This window comes from Coregonus clupeaformis, chromosome 6, assembly GCF_020615455.1.
Source record: "Coregonus clupeaformis isolate EN_2021a chromosome 6, ASM2061545v1, whole genome shotgun sequence".
Lineage (NCBI taxonomy): Eukaryota > Metazoa > Chordata > Actinopteri > Salmoniformes > Salmonidae > Coregonus > Coregonus clupeaformis.
In genome coordinates, this window is record NC_059197.1 from 27,253,322 (window position 1) to 27,279,284 (window position 25,963).

Below are 25,963 nucleotides of genomic sequence, written 5' to 3' on the forward strand. Positions count from 1 at the left end.
GATGATCTCCTTATCAGAATGGCAACTGCTGAAGAGGATCAGAAGCAGCAGAACCTCTATCTGATCATGGGTGTGTCCCAAATGGCACGCTATTCCTAATATAGTGCACTACTTTTAACCAGAGCCCTATTAAATAGGGTATAGGATGCCATTTGGGGCATAGTCCTTGTTGGGGTATAAAGCTCCATCTCCTGCAGCTGGGAAAGTCTAGGAGAGCAATGGGGGCTTACGCCTGTCTGCAGGGGGGTTCAGAGAGGGTGTAGGTGTGTGTGTGTGTGCTTTTGACACTTGCATTTTCTATTATAGGAGTACTTGGAAAGGGTCACAATAAATGGGTTGTTTCTTTTCCTGGTCTAGAATGTAAAGAAATGTCTGACTGTCATTCCTCTCTGGGTTGGCTATCAATAATGTGTTGATGTCAGCATTGGTCAGACAGACCTATACAGTTCAGGTTATACTCAATGCACATGATTGGATTGATTTCAATTCTCTAACAAATTAATCTGAGCAGAAAATGTACATGAATGTTGACATTTCTCCTCATATACTACTGCTACTAACCACGTATCTCATTCAGTTGCTGTAGTCCATAATGTGATATAATTTTTTATACACATAACATGATGGAAGGTATTCCATTCAATCAGAGAATCTTTCAGTCCTGAATGTCTTTACTTTTAGCTTTACAAATTGAATTCACATTTTTATTAGGATCCCCATTTGCTGACACCATAACGTCAGCTACTCTTCCTGGGGTCCAACACAGAACTTAAAATACATTACAAACAATTACATTTACATTAAGACATTACAAACATTTAACAAGTAGACATTACAGACAGAGTCATTATTTTAAAACAAAGCTCTTTCTCAAACCCAGCAGGCAAAAAACATTTGGAGACAACCCCGGGCCATTAAAACTGATGTGTGAACCGGTAATAATTCAGAAGTATTCATAAAGAGATATATGAAAATATTTCCTAATATGAATGTGGGATTCTCTGTGTTAGGATTTTATGATCGTTCAATGGTCTTCCATTGATCTTATGTAAAGTTCTGTCCTGTGTCTCTCTTCCCTGTCAAGTAGCCATCTGAATGCACATACTGTACGTCCAGCCAATGTCATGCCAATGTGGGAGGTTTGCTCCGCTCAACAGGCAGCCACAGAATACCCATTCAAATGTCACTGCAAATCACCAACAGACGGTTTCCATCTATATCACAAAGTGACCACACGTCAGCGCTCTCTCTCTCTCTCTCTCTCTCTCTCTCTCTCTCTCTCTCTCTCTCTCTCTCTCTCTCTCTCTCTCTCTCTCTCTCTCTCTCTCTCTCTCTCTCTCTCTCTCTCTCTCTCTCTCTCTCTCTCTCTCTCTCTCTCTCTCTCTCTCTCTCTCTCTCTCTCTCTCTCTCTCTCTCTCTCTCTCTCTCTCTCTCTCTCTCTCTCTCTCTCTCTCTCTCTCTCTCTCTCTCTCTCTCTCTCTCTCTCTCTCTCTCTCTCTCTCTCTCTCTCTCTCTCTCTCTCTCTCTCTCTCTCTCTCTCTCTCTCTCTCTCTCTCTCTCTCTCTCTCTCTCTCTCTCTCTCTCTTCTCTCTCTCTCTCTCTCTCTCATGCACACAAACTCCTGGCATGAGATGGGACTGGGGGCCCCAGCTTTCCTCCCTTTCTCCAGTAATGACATGTGAAGGAAGCTGGGGCAGAGAGAGGGAGAGAGAGAGAATGTTGTGTTTTCATTAACTTGGGAAGTTGGCAGTTTGGGGCAGATTGTCGGAAATGAAACTGATGAGGACGGAGGAGTCATCAAGGTGATGGGGTGAAAGTCAACCTTTTCCCTATAACAGTGCACAATTTATTGTTTCATAGGCAACATATTCCCTACGCATTCTATTATGAGGGTGGCAATTACGTGTATTTTTGGTTCACCCCAGAGAGCAAGGGAGAGAGAGACGTGGACTCACTGCAGCCATCCCTGCAGAACACGATGCTGATCAATCATCCTACTGTCCCACACAGCCTCCCATTGTTGGGGCTCCTGAGAATCAAGAAACACGTTGGCAACCGGTGTTTGTTTTTTTGTTCTCATAAGGGCCCTGCAATAACCATCCCTTTGTCCGAGCCGTATTGATGGAATCTGGAGAATAAGCAGATTTGCAACGGATATTAACGAGCCAGAACAATAGGTGATCAGCGGTGCCACACGTGTCAAACAACAAACGTGGCTTTTATGTTGCCAGGATGCTGTGTGCTGGGGGGTTGGGGGGTTTCAGGCGCCGCCATTGACAGATGGACGGACGGACAGACAGACACTCACTCTTGAAGACCAGAGAACCCTCGCAACGACTAAAGGAACAAGAGTACACAGGAAAATAACATCAAACGCACATGCAAGCAAAGCATTGACTCGGTAGGTTGTGCCTGTGCTGTTAACGTCTCAATTTCAAACTCGTACCCTCCTCAGAGATGCCTATGGGGCTTACTATAACCCTCTCGCCACATGGAAGGAATTGTATTGGTTTAAGCCACAGGGAGTCTCTCTAGCTACAGAACACCTCTAGCCTTGTCCAATGCTGGGGAACTGTCTGTAACATTGGAGACCAAAAAGAATAACTCACAAATCTCACATTTTAGGCTATGCAAAATAAAAAGCACCAATGACATTGCGGAAGAGACATTTACATCTACAATGAGCAATATGTGTAAAACGATTTATACGTACATGCATATATGGTTTGTGCTTAGAAGGCCACCGTACGTAAGGAAGTCTGTGGTATTTGGCAGTGTTAAAGAGGTGAAAATGATTCAGTAGAGTGCCAACAGCCTTCTACAAATATTTACAAATAAATAAAAAAATCTGTATTCATGTCTTAAAACATAGCCAGGGCAGGGCAAGTGGCCAATAGTGTGGAAGTGGGAGGAAGCTGAATGAAACTTAAACAGGCAGCTAGGAAAAGGACCAATATCAGGGCACTGGGATTGCTCCAAAGTTTTCTCACAAGAGGTCATGTTTGAGCCAGGGGGTTTAAAAGTCAAGTTTGTCTTTCTCACGCTTCACAGTTGTGTCATTAAGTTGCCAAGCAAGCTGGTATTTTTAATGCTGCTCAGGATTTGGGTTGTTCATATAGATAGATGGATCACACAGATATGTGAAGCAGATATGTAACATTGAAAACATGTCTGCATGTGTGTGTGTACTAGTAGAGGGTGGATGGGTTTGGACCTGGGTGAGGGAGTCATTGTGTGTGCGGGTGCATGCGGGCGTCTATGTATCTGTCAGTGTGTGTTTGTGCATGCGGGCGTCTGTGTATCTGTCAGTGTGTGTTTGTGCATGCGGGCGTCTGTGTATCTGTCAGTGTGTGTTTGTGCATGCGGGCGTCTGTGTATCTGTCAGTGTGTGTTTGTGCATGCAGGCGTCTGTGTATCTGTCAGTGTGTGTTTGTGCATACGTGTGTGTATGTTGAGCTGAGGGTTGATCCCTGAGCTTGATGCTGAAACAGCAGAAGGGCTAAGAGGTGGTAAGCCATCTCAACCTTGTCCACTCTGAGGAGATAGGCAGCTAGGCCCAGTCCTCAATCAATCAATCAAATTGTATTTATAAAGCCCTTTTTACATCAGCAGTTGTCACAAAGTGCTTTACAGAAACCCAGCCTAAAACCCCAAATAGCAAGCAATGCAGATGTAGAAGCACGGTGGCTAGGAAAAACTCCCTAGAAAGGCAGAAACCTAGGAAGAAACCTAGAGAGGAACCAGGCTCTGAGGGGTGGCCAGTCCCCTTCTGGCTGTGACGGGTGGTACATGGCCATTAAGGCCATATTTTTCTCCAAGATGTTCAAACGTTCATAGATGACCAGCAGGGTCAAATAATAATCACAGTGGTTGTAGAGGTTGCAACAGGTCAGTACATCAGGAGTAAATGTTACTTGGCTTTTCATAGCCGGGCATTTAGAGGTTGAAATAGCAGATGCAGTAAAGAGAGAGAGTTGAAAACAGCAGGTCTGGGACAAGGTAGCACATCCGGTGAACAGGTCAGGGTTCCATAGCCGCAAGCAGAAGAATTGAAACTGGAGCAGCAGCACGACCAGGTGGACTGGGGACAGCAAGGAGTCATCAGGCCAGGTAGTCCTGAGGCATGGTCCTAGGGCTCAGGTCCTCCGGGATGGGAGGGAGTGAGAATTAGAGGGAGCATACTTAAATTCATACAGGACACCGGATAAGACAGGAGAATAACACCAGATATAACAGACTGACCCTAGCCCCCCGGCTCATAGACTATTGCAGCATAGATACTGGAGGCTGAGACGGGGGGAGACACTTTGGCCCCGTCCGACGATACAACCGGACAGGGCCAACCAGGCAGGATATAACCCCACCCACTTTGCCAAAGCACAGCCCCCACACCACCAGAGGGATATCAACAAACCACCAACCTACTACCCTGAGACAAGGCTGAGTATAGCCCACAAAGATCTCCTCCACTGCACGAGCCCGAGGTAGCGACAAACCGGACAGGAAGATCACGTCAGTGATTCAACCCACTCAAGTGATGCACCCCTCCTAGGGACGGCATGGAAAGCACCAGTAAGCCAGTGACTCAGCCCCCGTAATAGGGTCAGAGGCAGAGAATCCCAATGGAGAGACAGGAACCGGCCAGGCAGAGACAGCAAGGGCGGTTTGTCGCTCCAGTGCCTTTCCGTTCACCTTCGCACCCCTGGGCCAGACTACACTCAATCATAGGACCTACTGAAGAGATGAGTCTTCAGTAAAGACTTAAAGGTCGAGACCGAGTCTGCGTCTCTCGCATGGATAGGCAGACCATTCCATAAAAATTGAGCTCTATAGGAAAAAGCCCTGCCTCCAGCTGTTTGCTTAGAAATTCTAGGGACAATAATGAGGCCTGCGTCTTGTGACCATAGCGTACGTGTAGGTATGTACAGCAGGACCAAATCGGAGAGATAGGTAGGAGCAAGCCCATGTAATGCTTTGTAGGTTAGCAGTAAAACCTTGAAATCAGCCCTAGCCTTAACAGGAAGCCAGTGTAGAGAGGCTAGCACTGGAGTAATATGATCACATTTTGGGGTTCTAGTCAAGATTCTAGCAGCCGTGTTTAGCACTAACTGAAGTTTATTTAGTGCTTTATCTGGGTAGCCGGAGAGTAGAGCATTGCAGTAGTCTAAAAGTGACAAAAGCATGGATTAGCTTTTCTGCATCATTTTTGGATAAAAAGTTTCTGATTTTTGCAATGTTACGAAGATGGAAAAAGGCTGTCCTTTAAATATTCTTGATATGTTCGTCAAAAGAGAGATCAGGGTCCAGAGTAACGGCGAGGTCCTTCACAGTTTTTTTTGAGACGACCATCAATGTTAATTGTCAGATCCAACAGAAGATCTCTTTGTTTCTTGGGACCTAGAACTAGCATCTCTGTTTTGTCCGAGTTTAAAAGTAAAACATTTGCCGCCATCCACTTCCTTATGTCTGAAACACATGCTTCCAGGGTAGGCAATTTTGGGGCTTCATCAAGTTTCAATGAAATGTAGAGCTGTGTGTCGTCTGCATAGCAATGAAAGTTAACATTGTGTTTCCGAATGACATCACCAAGAGGTAAAATATACAGTGAAAACAATAGTGGTCCTAAAACGGAACCTTGAGGAACACCGAAACTTACAATTGATTTGTCAGAGGACAAACCATCCACAGAGACGAACTGATATCTTTCTGACAGATAAGATCTAAACCAAGCAAGAACTTGTCCGTGTAGACCAATTAAGGTTTCCAATCTCTCCAAAAGAATGTGGTGATCGATGGTGTCAAAAGCAGCACTAACGTCTAGGAGCACGAGGACAGATGCAGAGCCGTGGTCTGACGCAATTAAAGGTCATTTACCACCTTCACGAGTGCAGTCTCAGTGCTATGATGGCATCTAAAACCAGACTGAAGCGTTTCGTATACATTATTTGTCTTCAGGAAGGCAGTGAGTTGCTGCATAACAGCTTTTTCTAAAAATGTTGAGAGGAATGGGAGATTCGATATAGGCCGATAGTTTTTTACATTTTCTGGGTCAAGGTTTGGCTTTTTCAAGAGAGGCTTTATTACTGCCACTTTTAGTAAGTTTGGTACACATCCAGTGGATAGGGAGCCATTTATTATGTTCAACATAGGAGGGCCAAGCACAGGAAGTACCTCTTTCAGTAGTTTAGTTGGAATAGGGTCCAGTATGCAGCTTGAACGTTTAGAGGCCATTATATTTTCATGAATGTGTCAAGAGAATTCATCACTGCTGAAGTGAAAGGTATCCTCTCTTGGGGAATGCTGCTTTTTAGTTAGCTTTGCGACAGTATGAAATATAAATTTTTGATTGTTCTTATTCTCCTCAATTAGGTTGGAAAAATAGGATGATCGAGCAGCAGTGAGGGCTCTTCGATATTGCTCTGTACTTTCTTTCCAAGCTAGTAGGAAGACTTCCAGTTTGGTGGAACGCCATTTCCGTTCCAATTTTCTGGAGGCTCGGGTATTTTCTGTATACCAGGGAGCTAGTTTCTTGTGCCAAATGTTTTTTTTGTTTTTAGGGGTGTGACTGCATCTAGGGTATTATGTAAGGTTACATTTAGATCCTCAGTTAGGTCATTAACTGATTTTTGTACTCCCTCGTCCTTGAGTAGGTGGAGGGAGTCTGGAAGGGCCTCTAGGAATCTTTGGGTTGTCCGAGAATTTATAGCACAGCTTTTGATGGTCCTTGGTGACCATCCTGATGGAGACTCGCTGACACCTTGCTAAACATAGCAACCTGACCAGGCCTGCTATTATTAGGAAGTATGCACTGAAAGGGGTCAGCAGTCGCCATGGAGAGAATATGATAGTGGCCGCCGTCCGGCATGGTAGCACACCTCGGATGAGTCCCAAATGACATCCTATCCCCTATAAAGTGCACTGGTTTTGACCAGGGGCCCATAGGGCTCTGGTCAAAAGTAATGCATTATAGGTATATTTGGGAGTTGGAGGGAGAATTTAAGACAGATTTGTCATTTTTGCAACGATATAAATAAGATGTTCTATCTCATGATTTATATCACAATATGACTGCACTGCAGGTTATTGTTTCATCTACCCATCTCTTTCTTTGACTTGGAAGATGACTTAATTTCTGTATTCTCTTTCATGTCCTCTCCTTTGTATCAATGATAAATGCTTTTAAAGAAATGACAGAAAATGATGATGAATTGTACATGAGATTTTAGTTTCACTCAAGTCAAAGAAAAGACTGGTAAATGATGCCCCTTATGATACTCACACCAAGTAAGGACCTGTGTACTTTAGTCTACTGTTATTTATACTGTGGCCAGACGCAGCTTATTCCATTTTTTTGGACAGCTACAGTATGTTTGATTGATGAAATATAACCGTCAAGGATAACAAGAATGAAAGACAGACCGACAGAAAGGGAAACATTTTTTAAAAAACGATTTCTTCTGGGTGTCAGTTAGCTAGCAGCACAGCACAGCTAGGGAGTCTTTTTGCTAGGAGAGGAACAGCACCAATCTCTCTGATTGGCTAGAAAGACCTGCATGATCCTCCAATAAAACACCACACAGCACAAGAACAGTGCTAGCCATCCAGACACAATTAATATGGTAGCCGAGTTCTGGGCTGAAGTGGATTGAAAGGTATATTTATTGGAAAGGTCAAGATTGGAATGATTGTGTGTGTGTGTGTGTGTGTGTGTGTGTGTGTGTGTGTGTGTGTGTGTGTGTGTGTGTGTGTGTGTGTGTGTGTGAGATGGTAGTAAATGGGAGTTATTAGAAATGTAGAGAATGCAAGGTGCTATTTTCCTCATTTGTATTTCTTGAGAACCATAGTTATCACACATGCTCCACACTAAAGAGTGGTTCCACACTAAGGAGTGGTTAACTCCCAAGATTTGGCATAATAGAAATCAGTATTACATGACAATAAAAGAGCCAACTACTCTTTGAATGAAACCCTGGCCATAAAGGAAAGTGAAAAACGAATGTACAAAGGTTAAAGTCAAAAATCTAGTAAGTGTCTAGAGCAGGGGGAAATTATGTTTAAAGTTTCCAAAACGTCATGATGGGGAGAAACAGGCACACACTAAAGACACCTCAAAGGCATGAAAGTTGGAATGGACCAATACCCAGAGTAGTCTACCTAAACCACCATCTTGGTTGGACACTGACGTTTTTTACACATCTTATCTGGTGAGGCATCTATTGAAAACAAGTTTACAACCAGAAATTACATCTTCCAATTGTAGTCATTTAGCAGACCCTCGTATCCAGAGCGACTTACAAAGCAACATCATTATGACGTCCTGTGCCAAATTATGCCTGCTTGGTAGGGTACACAGACACTCAGACATTAATCGATCTCTTAGCAAAAAACTTAAAACAAGTTGAGCATCATTCACCTTCAGAGAAATGTTACCTTCTTACTTAGCCAGGTTAGTCAATGACCAAGTTTCCATCCAACCCTTTTTATGCAAGTAAAAAGTAGGCTACTCGTTGGATAAAAAAAACTCAGGACAGGCCTGATGGAAACAGCAATTGTCGGTAAACTTTCTTAAATGTTGACAAAACGAAAATACATTTGAAAGGGTGGATCCTTTTTTTGTCTGTGAAATAGATAATGCGACAAATGGCAGTGATTTTTTTTTTCTCGCAATTGTTGATAGAATAGCCGTCATGTCGCAGTTCATTTTTATGTGCACTACGTAAGCATGCACAGCTTTTTATTCACAACAAGCCAATTTGATGGAAACGTGCCTGTAAAATGTGCATCTCTTTTTGTGTGAATATTTGAATATTCACTTGAAAATCCTTCGACAAATGGATGGAAACCTAAAGTAGCTATTGAAACAGAAGTTTTCATAGAAAAAACAATACCAAGGCACTCTTTTGATGCAAGTTAAAATGTCATTATCTTGGCATATCCACAAGGATAACTCTCTTTCAACCTGGACATCCAAAGGTTTCTCAGGAGAAATGTGCCTTTTGAGTCCCCCCTAACAGTGCTCACAATAGATCACAATGGCTGTGGCTTGCTGTCCACAACGGCTGCTTTCTCTATCACAAGCCTGTCCTTGACCTTGACCAGCCACCAGTTACCAGCCTATTGACCTTTCAGCTCCCAACCAATCAGTGGATCAGGGACCTCTTGACCCCTGGGAAGTGAGTAAGGCGGACTCTCTTCCTCTGGTCAAGTGGCTGTAGAGACCACACACCGACACACACATGCATGCATATGTACGTAGACACACACGCGCACTGTTCACTGTCGTCGCTGACCTCCAACCTCCTACTGAGTTGTACTGAGGAGCTTCCTCTGATTGGCCACGATAGAGCCCACTGTGTGAAGTGTCTCAAGGTCTGATGATGGTAGGGGAGGAACACTCAAGGAGAGTGCCCTTCCTTCCTTCATGAAGGAAGGACACGGTGTCATATAGATTGCGGTGTCATATAGATGATTGTCACGATCGTCTGAAGAAACGGACCAATACGCAGCGCGTGGAGTGAACATGATGACTTTATTTAATAAAGCAACCACGAAAAACAACAAATGACGATAGTGAAGTCCTCTGTAACACTGACAGAAACATGGAACAAAAACCCACAAACACACAGTGAAACACAACAGTTTAAATATGGCTCCCAATCAGAGATAACGAGCCGACAGCTGACACTCGTTACCTCCGATTGGGAGTCAATGACCAAACATAGAAACCAACCCAACAGAAAAGCAAACATAGAAATACACCCAACAGAAAAATAACAACCCTGGCTCAAAATAAAGTCCATAGAGCCAGAGTGTCACAGTACCCCCTAAAGGTGCGAACTCCGGGCGCACCAGCATACAGTCTAGGGGAGGGTCTGGGTGGGCGTCTGTCCATGGTGGCGGCTCTGGCACTGGTCGTGGTCCCCACCCCACCATAGTCACTACCTGCTTACGTAGCCTCCTCCAAATGACCACCCCCAACTAAAACCCACAGGATTAAGGGGCAGCACTGGACTAAGAGGCAGCACCGGACTCAGGGGCAGCACCGGACTAAGGGGCAGCACCGGGCTAGGGGCAGTACCGGACTCAGGGGCAGCACCGGACTAAGGGGCAGCACCGGACTAAGGGGCAGCACCGGACTAAGGGGCAGCACCAGGATAAGGGACAGCACCAGGATAAGGGGCAGCACCAGGATAAGGGACAGCACCGGGCTAAGGGGCAGTACCGGACTAAATGGCGGATCCTGGCTGGCTGGCTCTGGCGGATCCTGGCTGGCTGGCGGATCCCGGCTGGACGGCTCTGGCGGATCCTGGCTGGCGGAAGGCTCTGGCTGATCCTGTCTGGCGGAAGGCTCTGGCTGATCCTGTCTGGCGGAAGGCTCTGGCTGATCCTGTCCGGCGGAGAGCTCTAGCGGCTCCGGTCTGGCGGACGGCTCTGAAGGCTCATGGCAGACGGGCGGCTTTGCAGGCTCAGTACAGACGGGCAGTTCAGACGGCGTTGGGCAGACGGACAGTTCAGACGGCGTTGGGCAGACGGGCAGTTCAGGCGCCGTTGGGCAGACGGGCAGTTCAGACGGCGTTGGGCAGACGGACAGTTCAGGCGCCGTTGGGCAGACGGGCAGTTCAGACGGCGTTGGGCAGACGGACAGTTCAGGCCCCGTTGGGCAGGCGGCAGACTCTGGCCGTCTGAGGCGCACCGTAGGCCTGGTGCGTGGTGCCGGAACTGGAGGTACCGGGCTGAGGACACGCATCTCAGGGCTAGTGCGGGGAGAAGCAACAGGGCATGCTTGGCCCTGGGGACGCACCGTAGGCCTGATGCGTGGTGCCGGAACTGGAGGTACCGGGCTGAGGACACGCATCTCAGGGCTAGTGCGGGAAGCAGCAACAGGGCATGCTTGGCCCTGGGGACGCATCGTAGGCCTGATGCGTGGTGCCGGAACTGGAGGTACCGGGCTGAGGACACGCATCTCAGGGCTAGTGCGGGGAGAAGGAACAGGGCATGCTGGGCCCTGGGGACGCACCGTAGGCCTGATGCGTGGTGCCGGAACTGGTGGTCCCAGGCTGAGGACACGCATCTCAGGGCTAGTGCGGGGAGCAGGAACAGGCCGGGCTGGGCTGGCGACGCGCACCGTATCCCTGGTGCGAGTGGCCGGAACAGGCCGGGCCGGGCTGGCGAAGCGCACCATATCCCTGGTGCGTGGAGCAGGAACAGGCCGGGCTGGGCTGGCGACGCGCACCGTATCCCTGGTGCGAGTGGCCGGAACAGGCCGGGCCGGGCTGGCGAAGCGCACCATATCCCTGGTGCGTGGAGCAGGAACAGGCCGGGCTGGACCGGCGACGCACACCGTATCCCTGGTGCGTGGAGCAGGAACAGGCCGGGCTGGGCTGGCGACGCACATCGTGGACCTGGTGCGTGGAGTAGGAACAGGCCGGTCCGTACCGGGAACACACACCACTGGCCTTAACTGGGGATCAGGAACGGGCCGGACCGGACTGGTAACACACTTCAGTCTCTCACGCCGTGCCACAACAACTTCCCTCCCTCTACTCGCCAATGGCTCCCGTAATCCAAAAGCCTTCTCTCCATATCTCCCTGTGGCAGCTTCCTGCTGCCCAGCCGTAAAGCCATGTGCCCCCCAAAAAAATTTTTTGGGGTTGCCTCCCGTCCTTCCGACGATAGCCCTGCCGACGCTGTTGCTCCTCTGCCGTCGCCTCTCCACCGTTTCGCTCCATGGACGGCGATCCATCCCATCCAGGATCTCCTCCCACGTCCAGGACCCTTTTCCGTCCAACAGCTCCTCCCATGTCCAGACCCTTTGCTCCTGGACGCGCTGCTTGGTCCTTTTGTGGTGGGTTTTTCTGTCACGATCGTCTGAAGAACGGACCAATACGCAGCTGCGTGGAGTGAACATGATGACTTTATTTAATAAAGCAACCACGAAAAACAACAAATGACGATAGTGAAGTCCTCTGTAACACTGACAGAAACATGGAACAAAAACCCACAAACACACAGTGAAACACAACAGTTTAAATATGGCTCCCAATCAGAGATAACGAGCCGACAGCTGACACTCGTTACCTCCGATTGGGAGTCAATGACCAAACATAGAAACCAACCCAACAGAAAAGCAAACATAGAAATACACCCAACAGAAAAATAACAACCCTGGCTCAAAATAAAAGTCCATAGAGCCAGAGTGTCACAATGATGACTCAGTGTGTGTGTGTTCATGGGGACGTATAGCAGCGCAGCGTGTAAACATATTATCTTCGACATACATGAGAGGCTCACTCGTCCCGCCAATTGGATTCTGTCAGCGTAATGCTATCATAACGCGCATAGCATAGCTTCCTCCATTCGCTTGATGTTTCCCTCCCTTTTTCTCGACTGATCTTTCACAGCTAAACTAACACAGTCAAACAGAGAAAATGCAAGCAGTAACGCTGATGTTGTCATGTTTCCATCTTAATTATGAATTTAACTCAGATGTCTTCTTGGTAGCCTAGATTTGTATTTTTAAATTCAATAACTGCAGTGGCATATTGTTTTATTATATTGGTCGATAATGGTATTGATATGTGTATGATATTGACATCTTAAAATAAAGACTGCGGATTGTTACTTTTAACTTGGTAATTTTGTCTCATGTGCAATTATGCCATGAATAGTATTGTCTCGCAATTGTGTGTTATGTTCAATGTATAAAATATATCCACACTACTTCGTATATGTTGTATAATTATAAAAAAAAAATACCCCCTTTTTTCTCCCAAATTTCGTGATTACAAACTTGTCTCATCGCTGCAACTCCCCAACGGGCTCGGGAGAGGCGAAGGTTGAGTCATGCGTCCTCCGAAACATGACCCGCCAAGCCGCGCTTCTTAACACCCGCTCGCTTAACCCGGAAGCCAGCCGCACCGATGTGTCGGAGGAAACACTGTTCAACTGACGACCGAAGTCAGCCTGCAGGCCCGCCACAAGGAGTCGCTAGAGCGCGATGAGCCAAGTAAAGCCCCCCTGGCCAAACCCTCCCCTAACCTGGACGACGCTGGGCCAATTGTGCGCCGCCCTATGGGACTCCTGGTCACGGCCGTTAATGACACAGATTGAACCCCAGGCTGTAGTGACGCCGCAACACTCAGGAGGCCCCTATTTTGTATAATTCTAATAAAGCGAAGACGTTGTTAACTTCTAAGTTCTATTAATTAAAAGGGTAATATAGCCTGTATCATACAATAAAAAGACTAATTGTGACTAAAAAAGAGATTTCCCTTCTCTCTCGACTATATATCTATACAGCTCTATGGGACTAACTACACATATCTGAAGTCTTTTTTTCCAGCATACAGGACACAACATTTTTCTCTTTACTTTTGCGGTCATTTACCTCTCTATACAAGAGGGTTCGATAAAGGAGTTGACTAATGATGTTTAGCAGTTTGATTGGGTCTTGGATCACTGTAATGTGGTAGTAATAAATGGCTTGTTGAGGAGCCAACACAGATGGTGTTATATCAAGCATGCCCTCTTCTGGAGGAGATTCCAGGCTGAGAAATATACACTTGTTCAAGTTTCCTCCTCCCAAATCTCTGGCCAGTGGGAATCCTTAGCAACCTGAGGCCCACCAGAGGGGTACCGTATGCTACAGGACTATGTAACAGGGTTGTTTGAGTACTTACCAGAAGCAATGTAGGAGTCTCAGAACCATGGTGCCGGAAAATGACTATATATGGGGATAACGATTGTTAATCTGAAGATTTCCATCTGTAACTGTGACATGCACACATTTGTGAACTGGGTAACCTATTGGTTTAAAAATACATAAATGTGTGTGTTTTGCACTGTCCAGTGTGTGCTGTGTACGGTGAACGCTGCTTGGCCATGACAGTGTAGGCTGTTTATCCAGACTCTCACCCCCCACCTCCAAACCCCCTCCTCCCCAGCATCTGCTCATCGTCCTCCCAGGGCCCGGGCTGTTTCCTGGCTGCAGTACACACTGGAGCCCACTGTTGCCTCTGCTGGGGCTGATAAGAGGCACCAACCTCAACGCTGCTCCCTCCGATGCACTGACATGTCACCAACATAACAACTGGCCCTTGTATAGGGGGGAGTGGGAGGGAGAGACAAATATGTGACTGACATGAAATTACACCAGTTGAAGGGAGGGGCAGGGCCTGGCAGCTTAAGTTTGGGATCATTTCTTAAGCCCTGTTTGGCGATCATTGTTGTCTGCAAAGGTCGATAGTGATACCATGATGTGGAATATTCCATACAAAATCTATAACTGATGGTCTCAAATCTTGAACAATGTAGTTTTATCTCAGTGCATTGAGATCCGGTACTCACATAAAACCATGATTGTAATTTGGAAAGAGATTAATAACTTATTAACTTGAAAATAACTTCTTCAACAAGCAGGTCTTTCTCTGACAGCACTGAAACCAAACACGTGAGACCTCTAGTGGTAGCCTTGAGAATGACGAAGTTATTCGACAAAGGAAGAAGAGCTTGTCTGGATGCCAATTGGCACCCTCTACTCTGAAAAGGCAAACAAAAAAAGCCAAGGACAAGAGCATCACTGGCATGGTGGCACAGTTACTGTGAACAGTTGAGTGGGAGGAGCCTGTCTGACTGCAGGTATGTGTTTTCTGAACAACAGTGGGGGCTAAATGCATCACAGCGTCAGAGAAAACCTGACACTCCGTGGTGTCACTACTCTCTGTCTCTCTGTCTAATAGCGGTTCCCGACAGGGTATTTTTGTTGAGGGAGACAGCCCAGTTGGTTACTCTTTGGGCAATATATGATAATGTCCCTGTCAGGATTTAATGCCCTGTACTATAACAGTGTTGTTTGAAGTCGTGTTTGAAGTTCAAGATTATTAACTATGTTTGGGAGCATTTATTTTGGCAATGTCAGGGGGTTCTTTTCAGGTGAAACACAAAACAGAGCTGGCGCAAAGGAATGAGAAAGATTGCTCGAGCCAAAAGGGGTCCCCTAAGTGGACAAAAATATATAGACATTGGACAGAAAGGAACACACCTTTTTATGATAAATATTATGTATGTGATAATGTGCTGTATATGGACCATACAGCCAACATTCAAGTCAAAATTTAACAAACAATTAGGGAAAGGGGATACCTAGTCAACTGAATGCATTCAACCGAAATGTGTCTTCCGCATTTAACCCAACCCCTCTGAATCAGAGAGCAATTCAACTTCCATAGTGTGTCTTTAAGTCTTACTGCTGTTGATATACTGAAGACATAGAGTTTAGAAGTGTAAAGAGCCTCTTGCTAATGACCTTGATAAAATAAACTGCACTTTTTAAGTATGCAATTATTTCCCCCCCCAAAATAAATCTGTACACTTGATTAAAGGTGGCACTTCAAAACTTTGATTAAAAACACAAAGACATTACTCTCTTTTGCTCTGTTATCGTGTTGTTCCGTTTTATTTTATGGATGTCTATTCCATTGATTACTGTACTTTGTGCCTTCAAGGCACCTAGCTTGAGAAGCGCACCTGCCTCTCTACTTAATCATAGAGCTGTCTGGGGAATTGTGCAGCCTGCATTAAAGCTGTAATGACCTCACTGTTTGTTTCTACCCCTCTGTCTCTTTCTCAGAAGTTCCCCTGAGAGCGTGGACAATGCCCTTCACTCAACAGTCATAAAAGCCTATGAGCGTCAGTGGAGCTGTGGCCGTTCTGCATGACTGGAGGAAGGAGGGAGGATGAAAAGACCAGGAGATTTCGGCCCCAGAATGTTCTGGGTGCTAAGAGGAGACGCGAGTCAAAAACCACAGTTAGAGTGGCCTAATTAAGGACTGATCCCAGTTCATCTCCAGGACGTCCGTACTCTAGAGCCTCTACACAGACACACTACACCTCACTGTCTCCATGCATTCCTTCCTGTCTCACGCTGCCAAATACTGAAGGACTTACTCATAGCATTTTGTGGTTAACCAAGGCTATGAGTTTGCCTTTGCTTTGTTATGGGCCTTTGAGGAGACTCTGTGCGTGATCGATGGGGGATTTGTTTATTTCTGTCAACAGCATTTGGAAGTTGGAAGGTCATTGACTAAAGACCGTGAAGTAAACAAAAAATAATTCAATTACAATTTCAGAAAGCAGAGATTTTCAGTGTTGTTGTTTTTGTCCATCCATCCATCCATCCATCCATCCAGAAGAGGAAAATAAGGCTTCGGCACATTTCCAGTAAGTTTTATTTCAGTATAAGTGGTTTTTAAAACACTTCACACTGTACCTCAAACATCTCACTTCCTTGTGACCCCCATAAGCAAGCAAGATCAACATATTAAAATATGGCGTGTCCAATATCATTATATTCTGTGCAAAAACTTTTTTAAGCATACTATTTTACAGAAGAGAAAAAAAAGTCTACATTTGGAGGGGGTGGGAATTGAAACGGTCACACAATAATCAAGAATTATATTTTGTACAACTGTCAAACTTGGACTACATGAAATAAAATCATCAGGTGGCTTTAGATATGTGTCTTGTTTAAACAGACAATGCAGACAGGTGCAGTGACCTGTATATAACAATAACAAACAACTTCTACTGCTCTCTTCAGTACAGATCATTCTCTTTAGCATTGCGTAAGGGTATTGTGAGTGTGTGTGTGAGTGTGTGTGTGCACTTGTGTCGTCATAAATACAGTACATACATACAAACGCAATGTGTTCTAATAAGGCATATGTGGCAAATCGAAGTCCACAGAAAAGAAACAGTACCATCAGTATCTTTACAGCACTATTTAAGCCCTGGAAAATGGAAAAGGGGGAAATAAAATCACAAGTACTTTATGGAGAAGAATGTCAAAACAATGTAGTGAAAGCGGCCCTGCAGTGACCGAGGGCAGAGAGTGCGATGGGGGGGCTGCTGTGACGTGGGATAGGGGGATGGGGGTGGGAACGTGGTCTTGGTGCCTGGGGGCGCCATGCCTGCCCTGAACCAGTCTACAGTCAGACACTACCAAGGCCCATTTTCAGGTATCTCTTCCAAGAGTATAGGGGTGAACCATCAAAGTAGAGTTCTTGGCTTTACAAAGTGAGAGGACTGCGAGTGTATCCATTTCACACGAGGGGTGGGAGGGAGAGGGGGGGACTAGTGACATGACCAGTTTCCACATCGCCTCAAAGCCATAAAATCACAGATATAAAATACATTCATGAACTAATATACAAATAAACCAAAAAACAGGTCAATGAATAAAAGCATCATACCTCAAATATATTGAAATGGCTCTTTAGCATAGACGGAAATACACCTTTCAGTTCATTACTACACAATAGGGGAAGAGAAAAATAACATTTTTTCTTCCTCTTCTTAAGCTTGGCACATCATACTGACGTGAAGCGTTTGGCTACTCAGTGAGAGAGCTGGACACACAGTCCACCTCACTGTGACCTAAACATCATACTGCTATTCCAGCAAGCAAGGGTGGTTTCAATGACGTCATTATGATGTCTTTAATGACATTATGATCAGATTGTAGATTAGATGTATACATTTTTTGTAACAAAAAAAACTAACAGCAACCACAAAATGCAATAATCTGGTTATGTGACCAGATAACAACCAAAATATGACGTCCTTCCCATGACATCTTGCTCTCGTCATGAAAAATACATATTTGTCTTGTTGTAACAGAGACCAGTTCCTTGTAATCTGGTTGTATAACTTCTTCTCAACCAGAAAACCAGTTTACAACCATAAAATGACGTCATTACAACATCATGCTCCAAATGTTGCCCCTAGGGTTCCTATAGTACCTCAGTGAGGGTTCCAAGTGTTGGCTAAAGACTCAGATGATGGTCCCACGCCAGTGTCAGACCAGATAAAGACCCAGTTCCCTGAGAACATCAGAGACAAAAGTTCCAAACACTACAAACTAACGGCAGCAGATTGGGCATAATAATATTTGAATAACAATAATATTTACACCGTGGTGGTCCTGATAAAACCAATTAAAATCCCACTATTTTCCTATTGATGCAGCATTGCGAGTAGAGAAACACAACAGAATGATCGAGCGGTCATTTTGGAGTTAATAACATGCTAAATGTGAACAACTTCGGTACTATTGTTACTGATGAGTTGACTACAGCCCACTGTAGCAGGAACATGGATCTATAAGACACTGCATGGTGCCATCGATTTCATCTAATCGCTACTCATTGGTTGGTTACTCAGACGCCAATTGTTGTGTTCACGCCAATGGGACAGTTTCAAATCAAATATCAACAGATTAAAGTGATATCATTTGAACAGACAGCGACATATTCAGATCGATTTCAGTATGGACACTGTAAACAACGTACCATGGGCAAATAGTACACTCTTTAAAGTGACACAAATGATGAATAAATACCATAAATACTTGTTAATGTGTTAATTTATGCTGTGTCAAGAGATTATGTTCCTCACTCCCTTTATGAAGCATTAATTGGTAAAATTTTATTTTTACATATACAGTATTATGTGTGTTTTTTCTGCATTGGATATTCCAGTCGCTAGGTGCTTATTTTGGCTTCAAGCAATACACTGCTCTTTATGGAGTGAGTTTGTAATTCAAAAGGGTCTATTTTCCGGGCGACTCTAACACGCACTCGCTGACAAACTCATAATCCTTCGCAGTTAGCATCAGTTCTCGCCCAACAAAGTCCTTTGACCGTTATATATATATATATATATTATGTATAAAAAAATAAGTTCTTGCGCATCCCAAAAAAGTGCATCGTATTTTTATTTTTAAAAATATCTCTCGTTTCACTTTTTCTTCCATTGATCCTGAATCGTATAAGACTTTTTTCTCGGAGGGGGTTGGTTGACGAAAGTATTGGCGCACCTTCTTTCTTGTCGTACCACGTGGGCACCGGCGCGTAGGTGACAGGTTGGGACAGGCAGGGCAGAGTGTGGTAGTAGAGTGATAGGGAGGAGAAGAAGTGAAGGGGTGGTCCTGCTACGCAATCACCATGGGAACGTCGTCTGAGAAGCCGCTGATCATGGGGGCGTCTTCCTCATCGTCACCTTTAAGCAGGAAATGGAAGAATGACATGATAGTTGCATCAGAACGGATCATGGAAAAATGTGGTTTATGATCCTGGTCATCTCCATGAGAAATGAGTGGGGCCAGGAGTTTCTCCGGACGATGGGACCCGACAAGGACAAACTATAGTCCCTAGCAGCACAGCCTTTAACTGGGGCCCAGAGTTTTTCTGGTCAGGTCACACGGTCAGGAGAAACTCCGGGCCCTAGAAAGTATTGACCAAAAGCCGTGCCAATCAGATGGACGTAGAGAGGGATACTCTATGGGTGTTAATTCACAAATAAAGACAACGTGGTTCAAGTTCAACAGTGTAGACTGATAACATTAGGCTCCATAGCAGCCATCACACGCAGGCACAGTCAACAGTAACATCAAGCGTCCTGCAAAGGAGCACAAAACAAGGGAGCACCGCAATTACGGATGTATGGGGCTACTTCGATATAGAACTAAACCAAGGAGTCTTACCCAGCTCGTCCCCTGAGGAGAAGATGGCCGAGCCCAGGCGGGAGTTGTAGTGGCTGTTGGCGAAGGCGGTGAAGTTGTTCTGCAGGCGGCGGTGCCTCAGGTACAGGACCACCAGGCCCCCACACAGCCCCAGCAGCAGCAGGAACAGCACCGGCACCACCACTACCGCCATGTCCCTTGACTGACCCGAGCTCCGCACCGCGTCACTGGGACCTGCAGGAGGGGGGGGCGGGGGGGCAGAGGCGGGAGGGTGCCATTATGAGAGATTCTTTATATACTTTTATCTCACAAAGTTGATGAATGAAGGTAGATTAACATGGAAAACGATCATCATATCCATCAATTGTATGAATGTCACCACACATTGTTACTGAAACCGACGTTTAGGATTTATGCATGTTCTGTCCCGTAACTTCCCATCCTCCCCAGTGTCCCCTCCCCCTCTCACCTTGTCCCAGCTGGTCATAGAGCAGCAGAGCGGGCTCGCCACACAGCTGTCCGTTGAGCAGGCAGCGGGCCTGGACGGAGAAGGTGTAGTTGTGGCCCGCCAGCAGGCTGCTGATCCGGAAGAAGGTCTCCGTGGTGTTACCCAGGAGCACGGTGGAGTTGGACAGGCTGTCGTACACGTGCACCTCGTAGCCCTGCGGAGAGACACCGAGCACGGATGTGCACAAACGTGCAGACAGACAGAGAAAGACAGACAGAGACAGACAGACATTGATGGTGAATATCAGAGGAAATAAAAGACAGGGGGGTAGATCTGTCATCACAGAGAGAGACAACTGTGTGTGTGTGTGTGTGTGTCCCTCACCCTGCTCTCATTGAAGCTCCTCTCCTTCACGACCAAACTCTTCCAGAAGAGGAACACATGGTCTTTCTCCGTCAGGATCTTCAGAGCCTCTGGAGCAGGCAGGGGCACTATGTCCACACAGAGAAGAAGGAAAACACTTTAACAACATACATTCATACAATTATGTTAATGTTTGAACAATCCCCACCGGGTTTTGAATGTGGTCTCCTCAGATCTGTTGGTGCTCTAGCTTTAACTCCTTTAATATTCCAGAAACCCTGACTAGTCCCCAGCCACTATATAACAGGTTGTGGGCGCGTTCCAGGTCATCTATCTATATTGCAGTCGGGCTGCACACGCCAGAAGATCGCTACATCACATTAACATGGCCCCTGAGATGTTGTAACTCTTCCCCAGGCATCGTGGGAAAGAAAACTGCTGATCGTCGGCTGTAATAAAGATGACCTGGAACGCGCCCGTCCCCGGGACATAAGCTGGGCCATACTTGTGTTGAGCGTGTAGCTGGCCTCCTTGCTCATGTTGCGCAGGCGGACGGTGACGCTGTAGCGTCCGCCGGGCTCCAGGCCCTTGAGGCAGTACTCCACCGTGTTGTTCTGGGTGGTCAGCTTGTAGCTGCTCTCCGTCTTACGCACCACGTCCTTCAGGTGCACCGCGTACGTCTGCACGGGACAGACACATCCAAATCAAACTTTATTGAAAGTGCATTTAACAATCTCAACACAGTTTACAGTAATATAATACAACAGAAGAACAATAAACAACAGACGTGGTTGCATCCAAAATGGCACCCTAATAACCAGAGCCCTAGTCAAAAGTAGTGCATAGGGTGTAGGGAATAGGGTGTCATTTGAGACCCAACCATGGACACACAAGTTGATGGTTAGGTCTACAGGCGCCCTTGTGTGGGACAACTGTTCATGGTACTACACTGAACCACAATATAAACACAACATGTAAAGTGTTGGTTCCATGTTTCATGAGCTGAAATAAAAGATCCCCGAAATTTTCCATATGCACAAAATGCTTATTTCTCTCAAATTTTGTGCACAAATTTGTTTACATCCCTGTTAGTGAGCATTTCTCCTTTGCCAAGATAATCCATCCACCTGACAGGTGTGGCATATCAATAAGCTGATTAAACAGCATGATCATTACACAGGTGCACCTTATGCTGGGGACAATAAAAGGCCACTCTAAAATGTGCAGTTTTGTCACACAACACAATGCCACAGATAACTCATGACACAGGTTTCTGTATAGCACTTTGTGACATCTGCTGATGTAAAAAGGGCTTGATAAATACATTTGATTGATTGATTGACTCAAGTTTTGAGGGAGCGTGCAATTGGCATGCTGACGTCAGGAATGTCCACCTGAGCTGTTGCCAGAGAATTGAATGTTAACTTCTCTACCATTTCTCTACACGTCGTTTTAGAGAATTTGGCAGTACGTCCAACCGGCCTCACAACCGCAGACCACGTGTATGGAATCATGTGGGCGAACTGTTCGCTGATGTCAACGTTGTGAACAGAGTGACCCATGGCGGTGGTGGGGTTATGGTATGGGCAGGCATAAGCTACTGAAAACGAACACAATTGCGTTTTATCGATGGCAATTTGAATGCACAATAATACCGTGACCAGATCCCGAGGGCCATTGTGAGGCCCATTTTTTTAAGGTATCTGTGACCTACAGATGCCTGTATTCCCAGTTATGTGAAATCCATAGATTAGGGCCTAATTTATTTATTTAAATTGACTAATTTCCTCATATGAACTGCAACTCAGAAAGATCTATGAAATTTTTGCATGTTGCGTTTATATTTTTGTTCAGTGCCTTCGGAAAGTATTCAGACCCCTTGACTTTTTACACATTTTGTTATGTTACAGCCTTATTCTAAAATGGATTTAAAAAATGTACAATCCTTAGCAATCTACACACATTACCCCATAATAACAAAGCGAAAACAGGTTTTTAGAAATCAGAAATACCTTATTTACATAAGTATTCAGACCCTTTGCTATGAGACACAAAATTGAGTTCAGGTGCATCCTGTTTCCATTGATCATCCTTGAGATGTTTCTACAACTTGATTGGAGTCCGTAAATTCAATTGATTGGACATGATTTGGAAGGCACACACACCTGTCTATATAAGGTCCCACAGTTGACAGTGCATGTCAGAGCAAAAACCAAGCCATGAGGTCGAAGGAATTGTCCGTAGAGCTCCGAGACAGGATTGTGTCGAGGCACATATCTGGGGATAAGTACCAAACATTTCTGCAGCATTGAAGGTCCCCAAGAACACAGTGGCCTCCATTCTTAAATGGAAGAAGTTTAGAACCACCAAGACTCTTTCTAGAGCTGGCCGCCCGGCCAAACTGAGCAATCGGGGGAGAAAGGCCTTGGTCAGGGAGGAGACCAACAAACCAATTGTCACTCTGATAGAGCTCTAGAGTTCCTCTGTGGAGATGGGAGAACCTTCCAGAAGGACAACCATCTCTGCAGCACTCCAGAAATCAGGCCTTTATGGTAGAGTGGCCAGACGGAAGCCACTCCTCAGTAAAAGGCACATGATAGCCGCTTGGAGTTTGCCAAAAGGCACTAAATGACTCTCAGACCATGAGAAACAAGATTCTCTGGTCTGATGAAACCAATAATTAACTATTTGGCCTAGATGCTAAGCGTCACGTCTGGAGGAAACCTGGCACCAAATCTACGGTGAAGCATGGTGGTGGTAGCATCATGCTGTGGGGATGTTCTTCAGCGGCAGGGACTGGGAGACTAGTCAGGATCGAGGCAAAAATGAATGGAGCAAAGTACAGAGAGATCCTTGATGAAAACCTGCGCCAGAGCGCTCAGGACCTCAGACTGGGGCGAAGATTCAACTTCCAACAGGACAACGACCCTAAGCACACAGCCAAGACACCGCAAGAGTGGATTCGGGACAAGTCTCTGAATGTCCTTGAGTGGCCCAGCCATAGCCCGTACTTGAACCCGATCTAACATCTCTGGAGAGACCTGAAAATAGCTGTGCAGCAACGCTCCCCATCCAACCTGACAGAGCTTGAGAGGATCTGCAGAGAAGAATGGGAGAAACTCCCCAAATACAGGTGTGCCAAGCTTGTAGCATCATACCCAAGAAGACTCAAGGCTGTAATCGCTGCCAAAGGTGCTTCAACAAAGTACTGAGCAAAGGGTCTGAATACTTATGTAAATTTGATATTTCAGTTATAAATGTTTAGTACATTTGCTAACATTTCTAAAAACCTGTTTTTGCTTTGTCATTATGGGGTATTGTGTGTAGATTGATGATGGGAAAAATCTATTTAATCAATTTTAGAATAAGACTGTAACCTAACATATGTTTAAAAAGTCAAGAGGTCTGAATATTTTCCGTAGGCACTGTATATCAGTAGCCTAGGTATACTATACATCTTGTTGTTGTTCAAGGCCCTAGCGGTGAGATTGAGAGGCTATATTAAATTACATTTTCAAACAATAAAGTTTCCTTACACTGAAAGAAGTCTATGGACAAGGAGAGACTGCAATCCACACTTTGGGTCTGTTTTTAAGTTTAAGCTTCAACTTACTTCAAAAAAGTTCTCACTTTAACCAAAGAACCAGACAAAATGAATCGGAAAGAGCTGACGCTTGAGGTTGGCCGTACCAGAGGGGTGCTGGGGGAGTCGTAGGGAGGCTGCCACTTCAACGTAGCCTGGGTCTTCTCAACGCGCACCTTGTGCAGGTTACGAGGAGGCAGCCGTTCGTTGGGAATCATCTTAACTACCGCAGACTCCGAGGGAGGGCCCAGGTAGGGAGAGATGGCCCGCACCTGTCACACACACGTGCACAAGCACAAGCACACACACACACGCACAAGCACAAGCACACACACACACGCATTGAGATATTGTTCTTTAGAAACCAAAATGTACACATAGGTTAACTGTGAGTGGATTTTCTGCAGTCGATAATTTTACAGTTCAGTACCGTTAAGACCAAAATGGAATCTGGGGCAACAAAGAAAAATCCCTAGCCAATCGTGTTGCATGTCAATAAAGTTTTCTGATTCTGTATCTGAGGCAATGAGAGAGGAATCAGGGTTAAGAGGAATAGGGGGTGAACTCACGAGGAACAGGTACTGCTCATCACTGTCCACAGTGACGTTCCGGCTGCTAGCGCTGGTGTTCACACTGCGAGGGCTGCGGTACAGGTCCAAGAAGGAGGTGGCAAAGAAGATGCCATACACCTGTACAGGCAGACACAACAACCACACAGTACATCACTGGCTGCACAGGGAGCCACACTACTCCAGCTGGGTGCTTCCCATTAGCGGTGGATGAGGCGAGTTCCCCCTTACTATGTAAAGAGCTTTGAGCATCTGGAAAAGCGCTTTATAAATCCAATCAATTATGACTCATCTATGAAATTCCATATTATATTTTGCTTGTGGGAACTCACTTAATTGAGTTTGCCTGGCGTAATGGAACCAATGGAATAGTGCAAACCCCACCCATCAGGCACTCGAGAGGCTCAATCAAATGCTTGAAGCATTTCAAAGTATACTACAGATATTACTTAAACCCAGGGTCATGTTCATTAGGCACCAAATAGAAGAAAACAGACTAGAATAGGGACAACCTGAACTTGTCCAATAAGAAACGCTCATTTTCGTTTTCGGTCAAAAAACGTTGAATGATGTTTTCTGTTGCGTGACCTAATGAACATGACCCATGTCTGTAATACAGTAGCTGTCATACTGTGTCTGTGTTACCTGTGCGGGGGAGCCGGTTACAGTCCAGCTGCAGTCCACAGAGCTCTGGTTGAGGGCCCGGGCCTTGAGGAGGGGAGGCTCCGGCTGGGTGCCTTTGGTCTGCTGGCGGGACAGGGCTGTGGGGCTGTCTCCTACACTGGTGTGGGCCCACACAGCCACCTCGTAGATGGTCCCCGTGGTCAGGTTGGCAGCTTCAAGTGTACAGGTAGATACAGAGACAGACAGACAGACAGAGTTGGATTAGGATATGTAAAACACAGAAGTGTGTGTATATGACGAAGTTATGTGTTTGAAAAACACTTATTTTATTGTCAGAATATGTGTGGACACTAGTGGCAGAAAGGTGCGTACCTTTCAGTATGCTGCCTCGCACGGTGTAGTTCCTACTCTCCTTCACGTGAGCATCAAACACCCAGGACAGCACCACCATATACTGCCTCACCTGCACACACCCACGGAACAACGGTAGAATTATATGACAAGTTAGAATACATAGACAAGCACTTACTCACACAGAGACGCCACCAACTGACCTCATATTGGGAGTTAAAGCTGAAAGACAGGCTCATCGAGTCTTCTGTGATGCTATCGGTGATAACTGAGGGAGGTGGCAGAGCTGATATAGAGAGAGACAGACACAATAAGCAGCAGCTCCAATAAATAAGCCAACTACATAGTGGTGGCCAGCAGAGGGCGATAGAACACTGTAAATCTCCACAATGCAACAAGAGGAGGAAGTGCACTGAAGGATTACAGCTCAAGACCCAAATAAGAAATGTACTATCCTCCGGTGACCCAAATCTCCACAACCCAAACTAAAAATAAATAGCGTGTGA

General features: G+C 45.7%; 1 protein-coding gene and 1 long non-coding RNA gene across 3 annotated transcripts in view; one reads left to right on the forward strand and one right to left on the reverse strand.

The window, feature by feature from the left end:
- The first annotated feature begins 14,166 nt into the window (after positions 1–14,166).
- Positions 14,167–17,936, forward strand: LOC121567641. The gene is made up of 2 exons (XR_006001140.2): positions 14,167–14,637; positions 15,629–17,936. It is a non-coding gene; the product is annotated as an uncharacterized LOC121567641 (long non-coding RNA).
- LOC121567631 (sortilin-related receptor-like) overlaps positions 16,209–25,963 on the reverse strand; it is a 92,526-nt gene continuing 82,771 nt past the window's right edge. For both annotated transcript variants that reach the window (XM_045219674.1, XM_045219670.1), the window contains exons 39-48: positions 25,661–25,743; positions 25,479–25,569; positions 25,128–25,318; positions 24,483–24,602; positions 24,021–24,185; positions 20,836–21,010; positions 20,352–20,458; positions 19,989–20,181; positions 19,541–19,753; positions 16,209–19,056 (exon numbers count right to left, since the gene is read on the reverse strand). In XM_045219674.1, the coding sequence (XP_045075609.1) occupies positions 18,989–19,056; positions 19,541–19,753; positions 19,989–20,181; positions 20,352–20,458; positions 20,836–21,010; positions 24,021–24,185; positions 24,483–24,602; positions 25,128–25,318; positions 25,479–25,569; positions 25,661–25,743 (1,406 nt within the window). In that variant the 3' untranslated portion in view covers positions 16,209–18,988. The remainder of the gene's footprint in view (positions 19,057–19,540; positions 19,754–19,988; positions 20,182–20,351; positions 20,459–20,835; positions 21,011–24,020; positions 24,186–24,482; positions 24,603–25,127; positions 25,319–25,478; positions 25,570–25,660; positions 25,744–25,963) is intronic.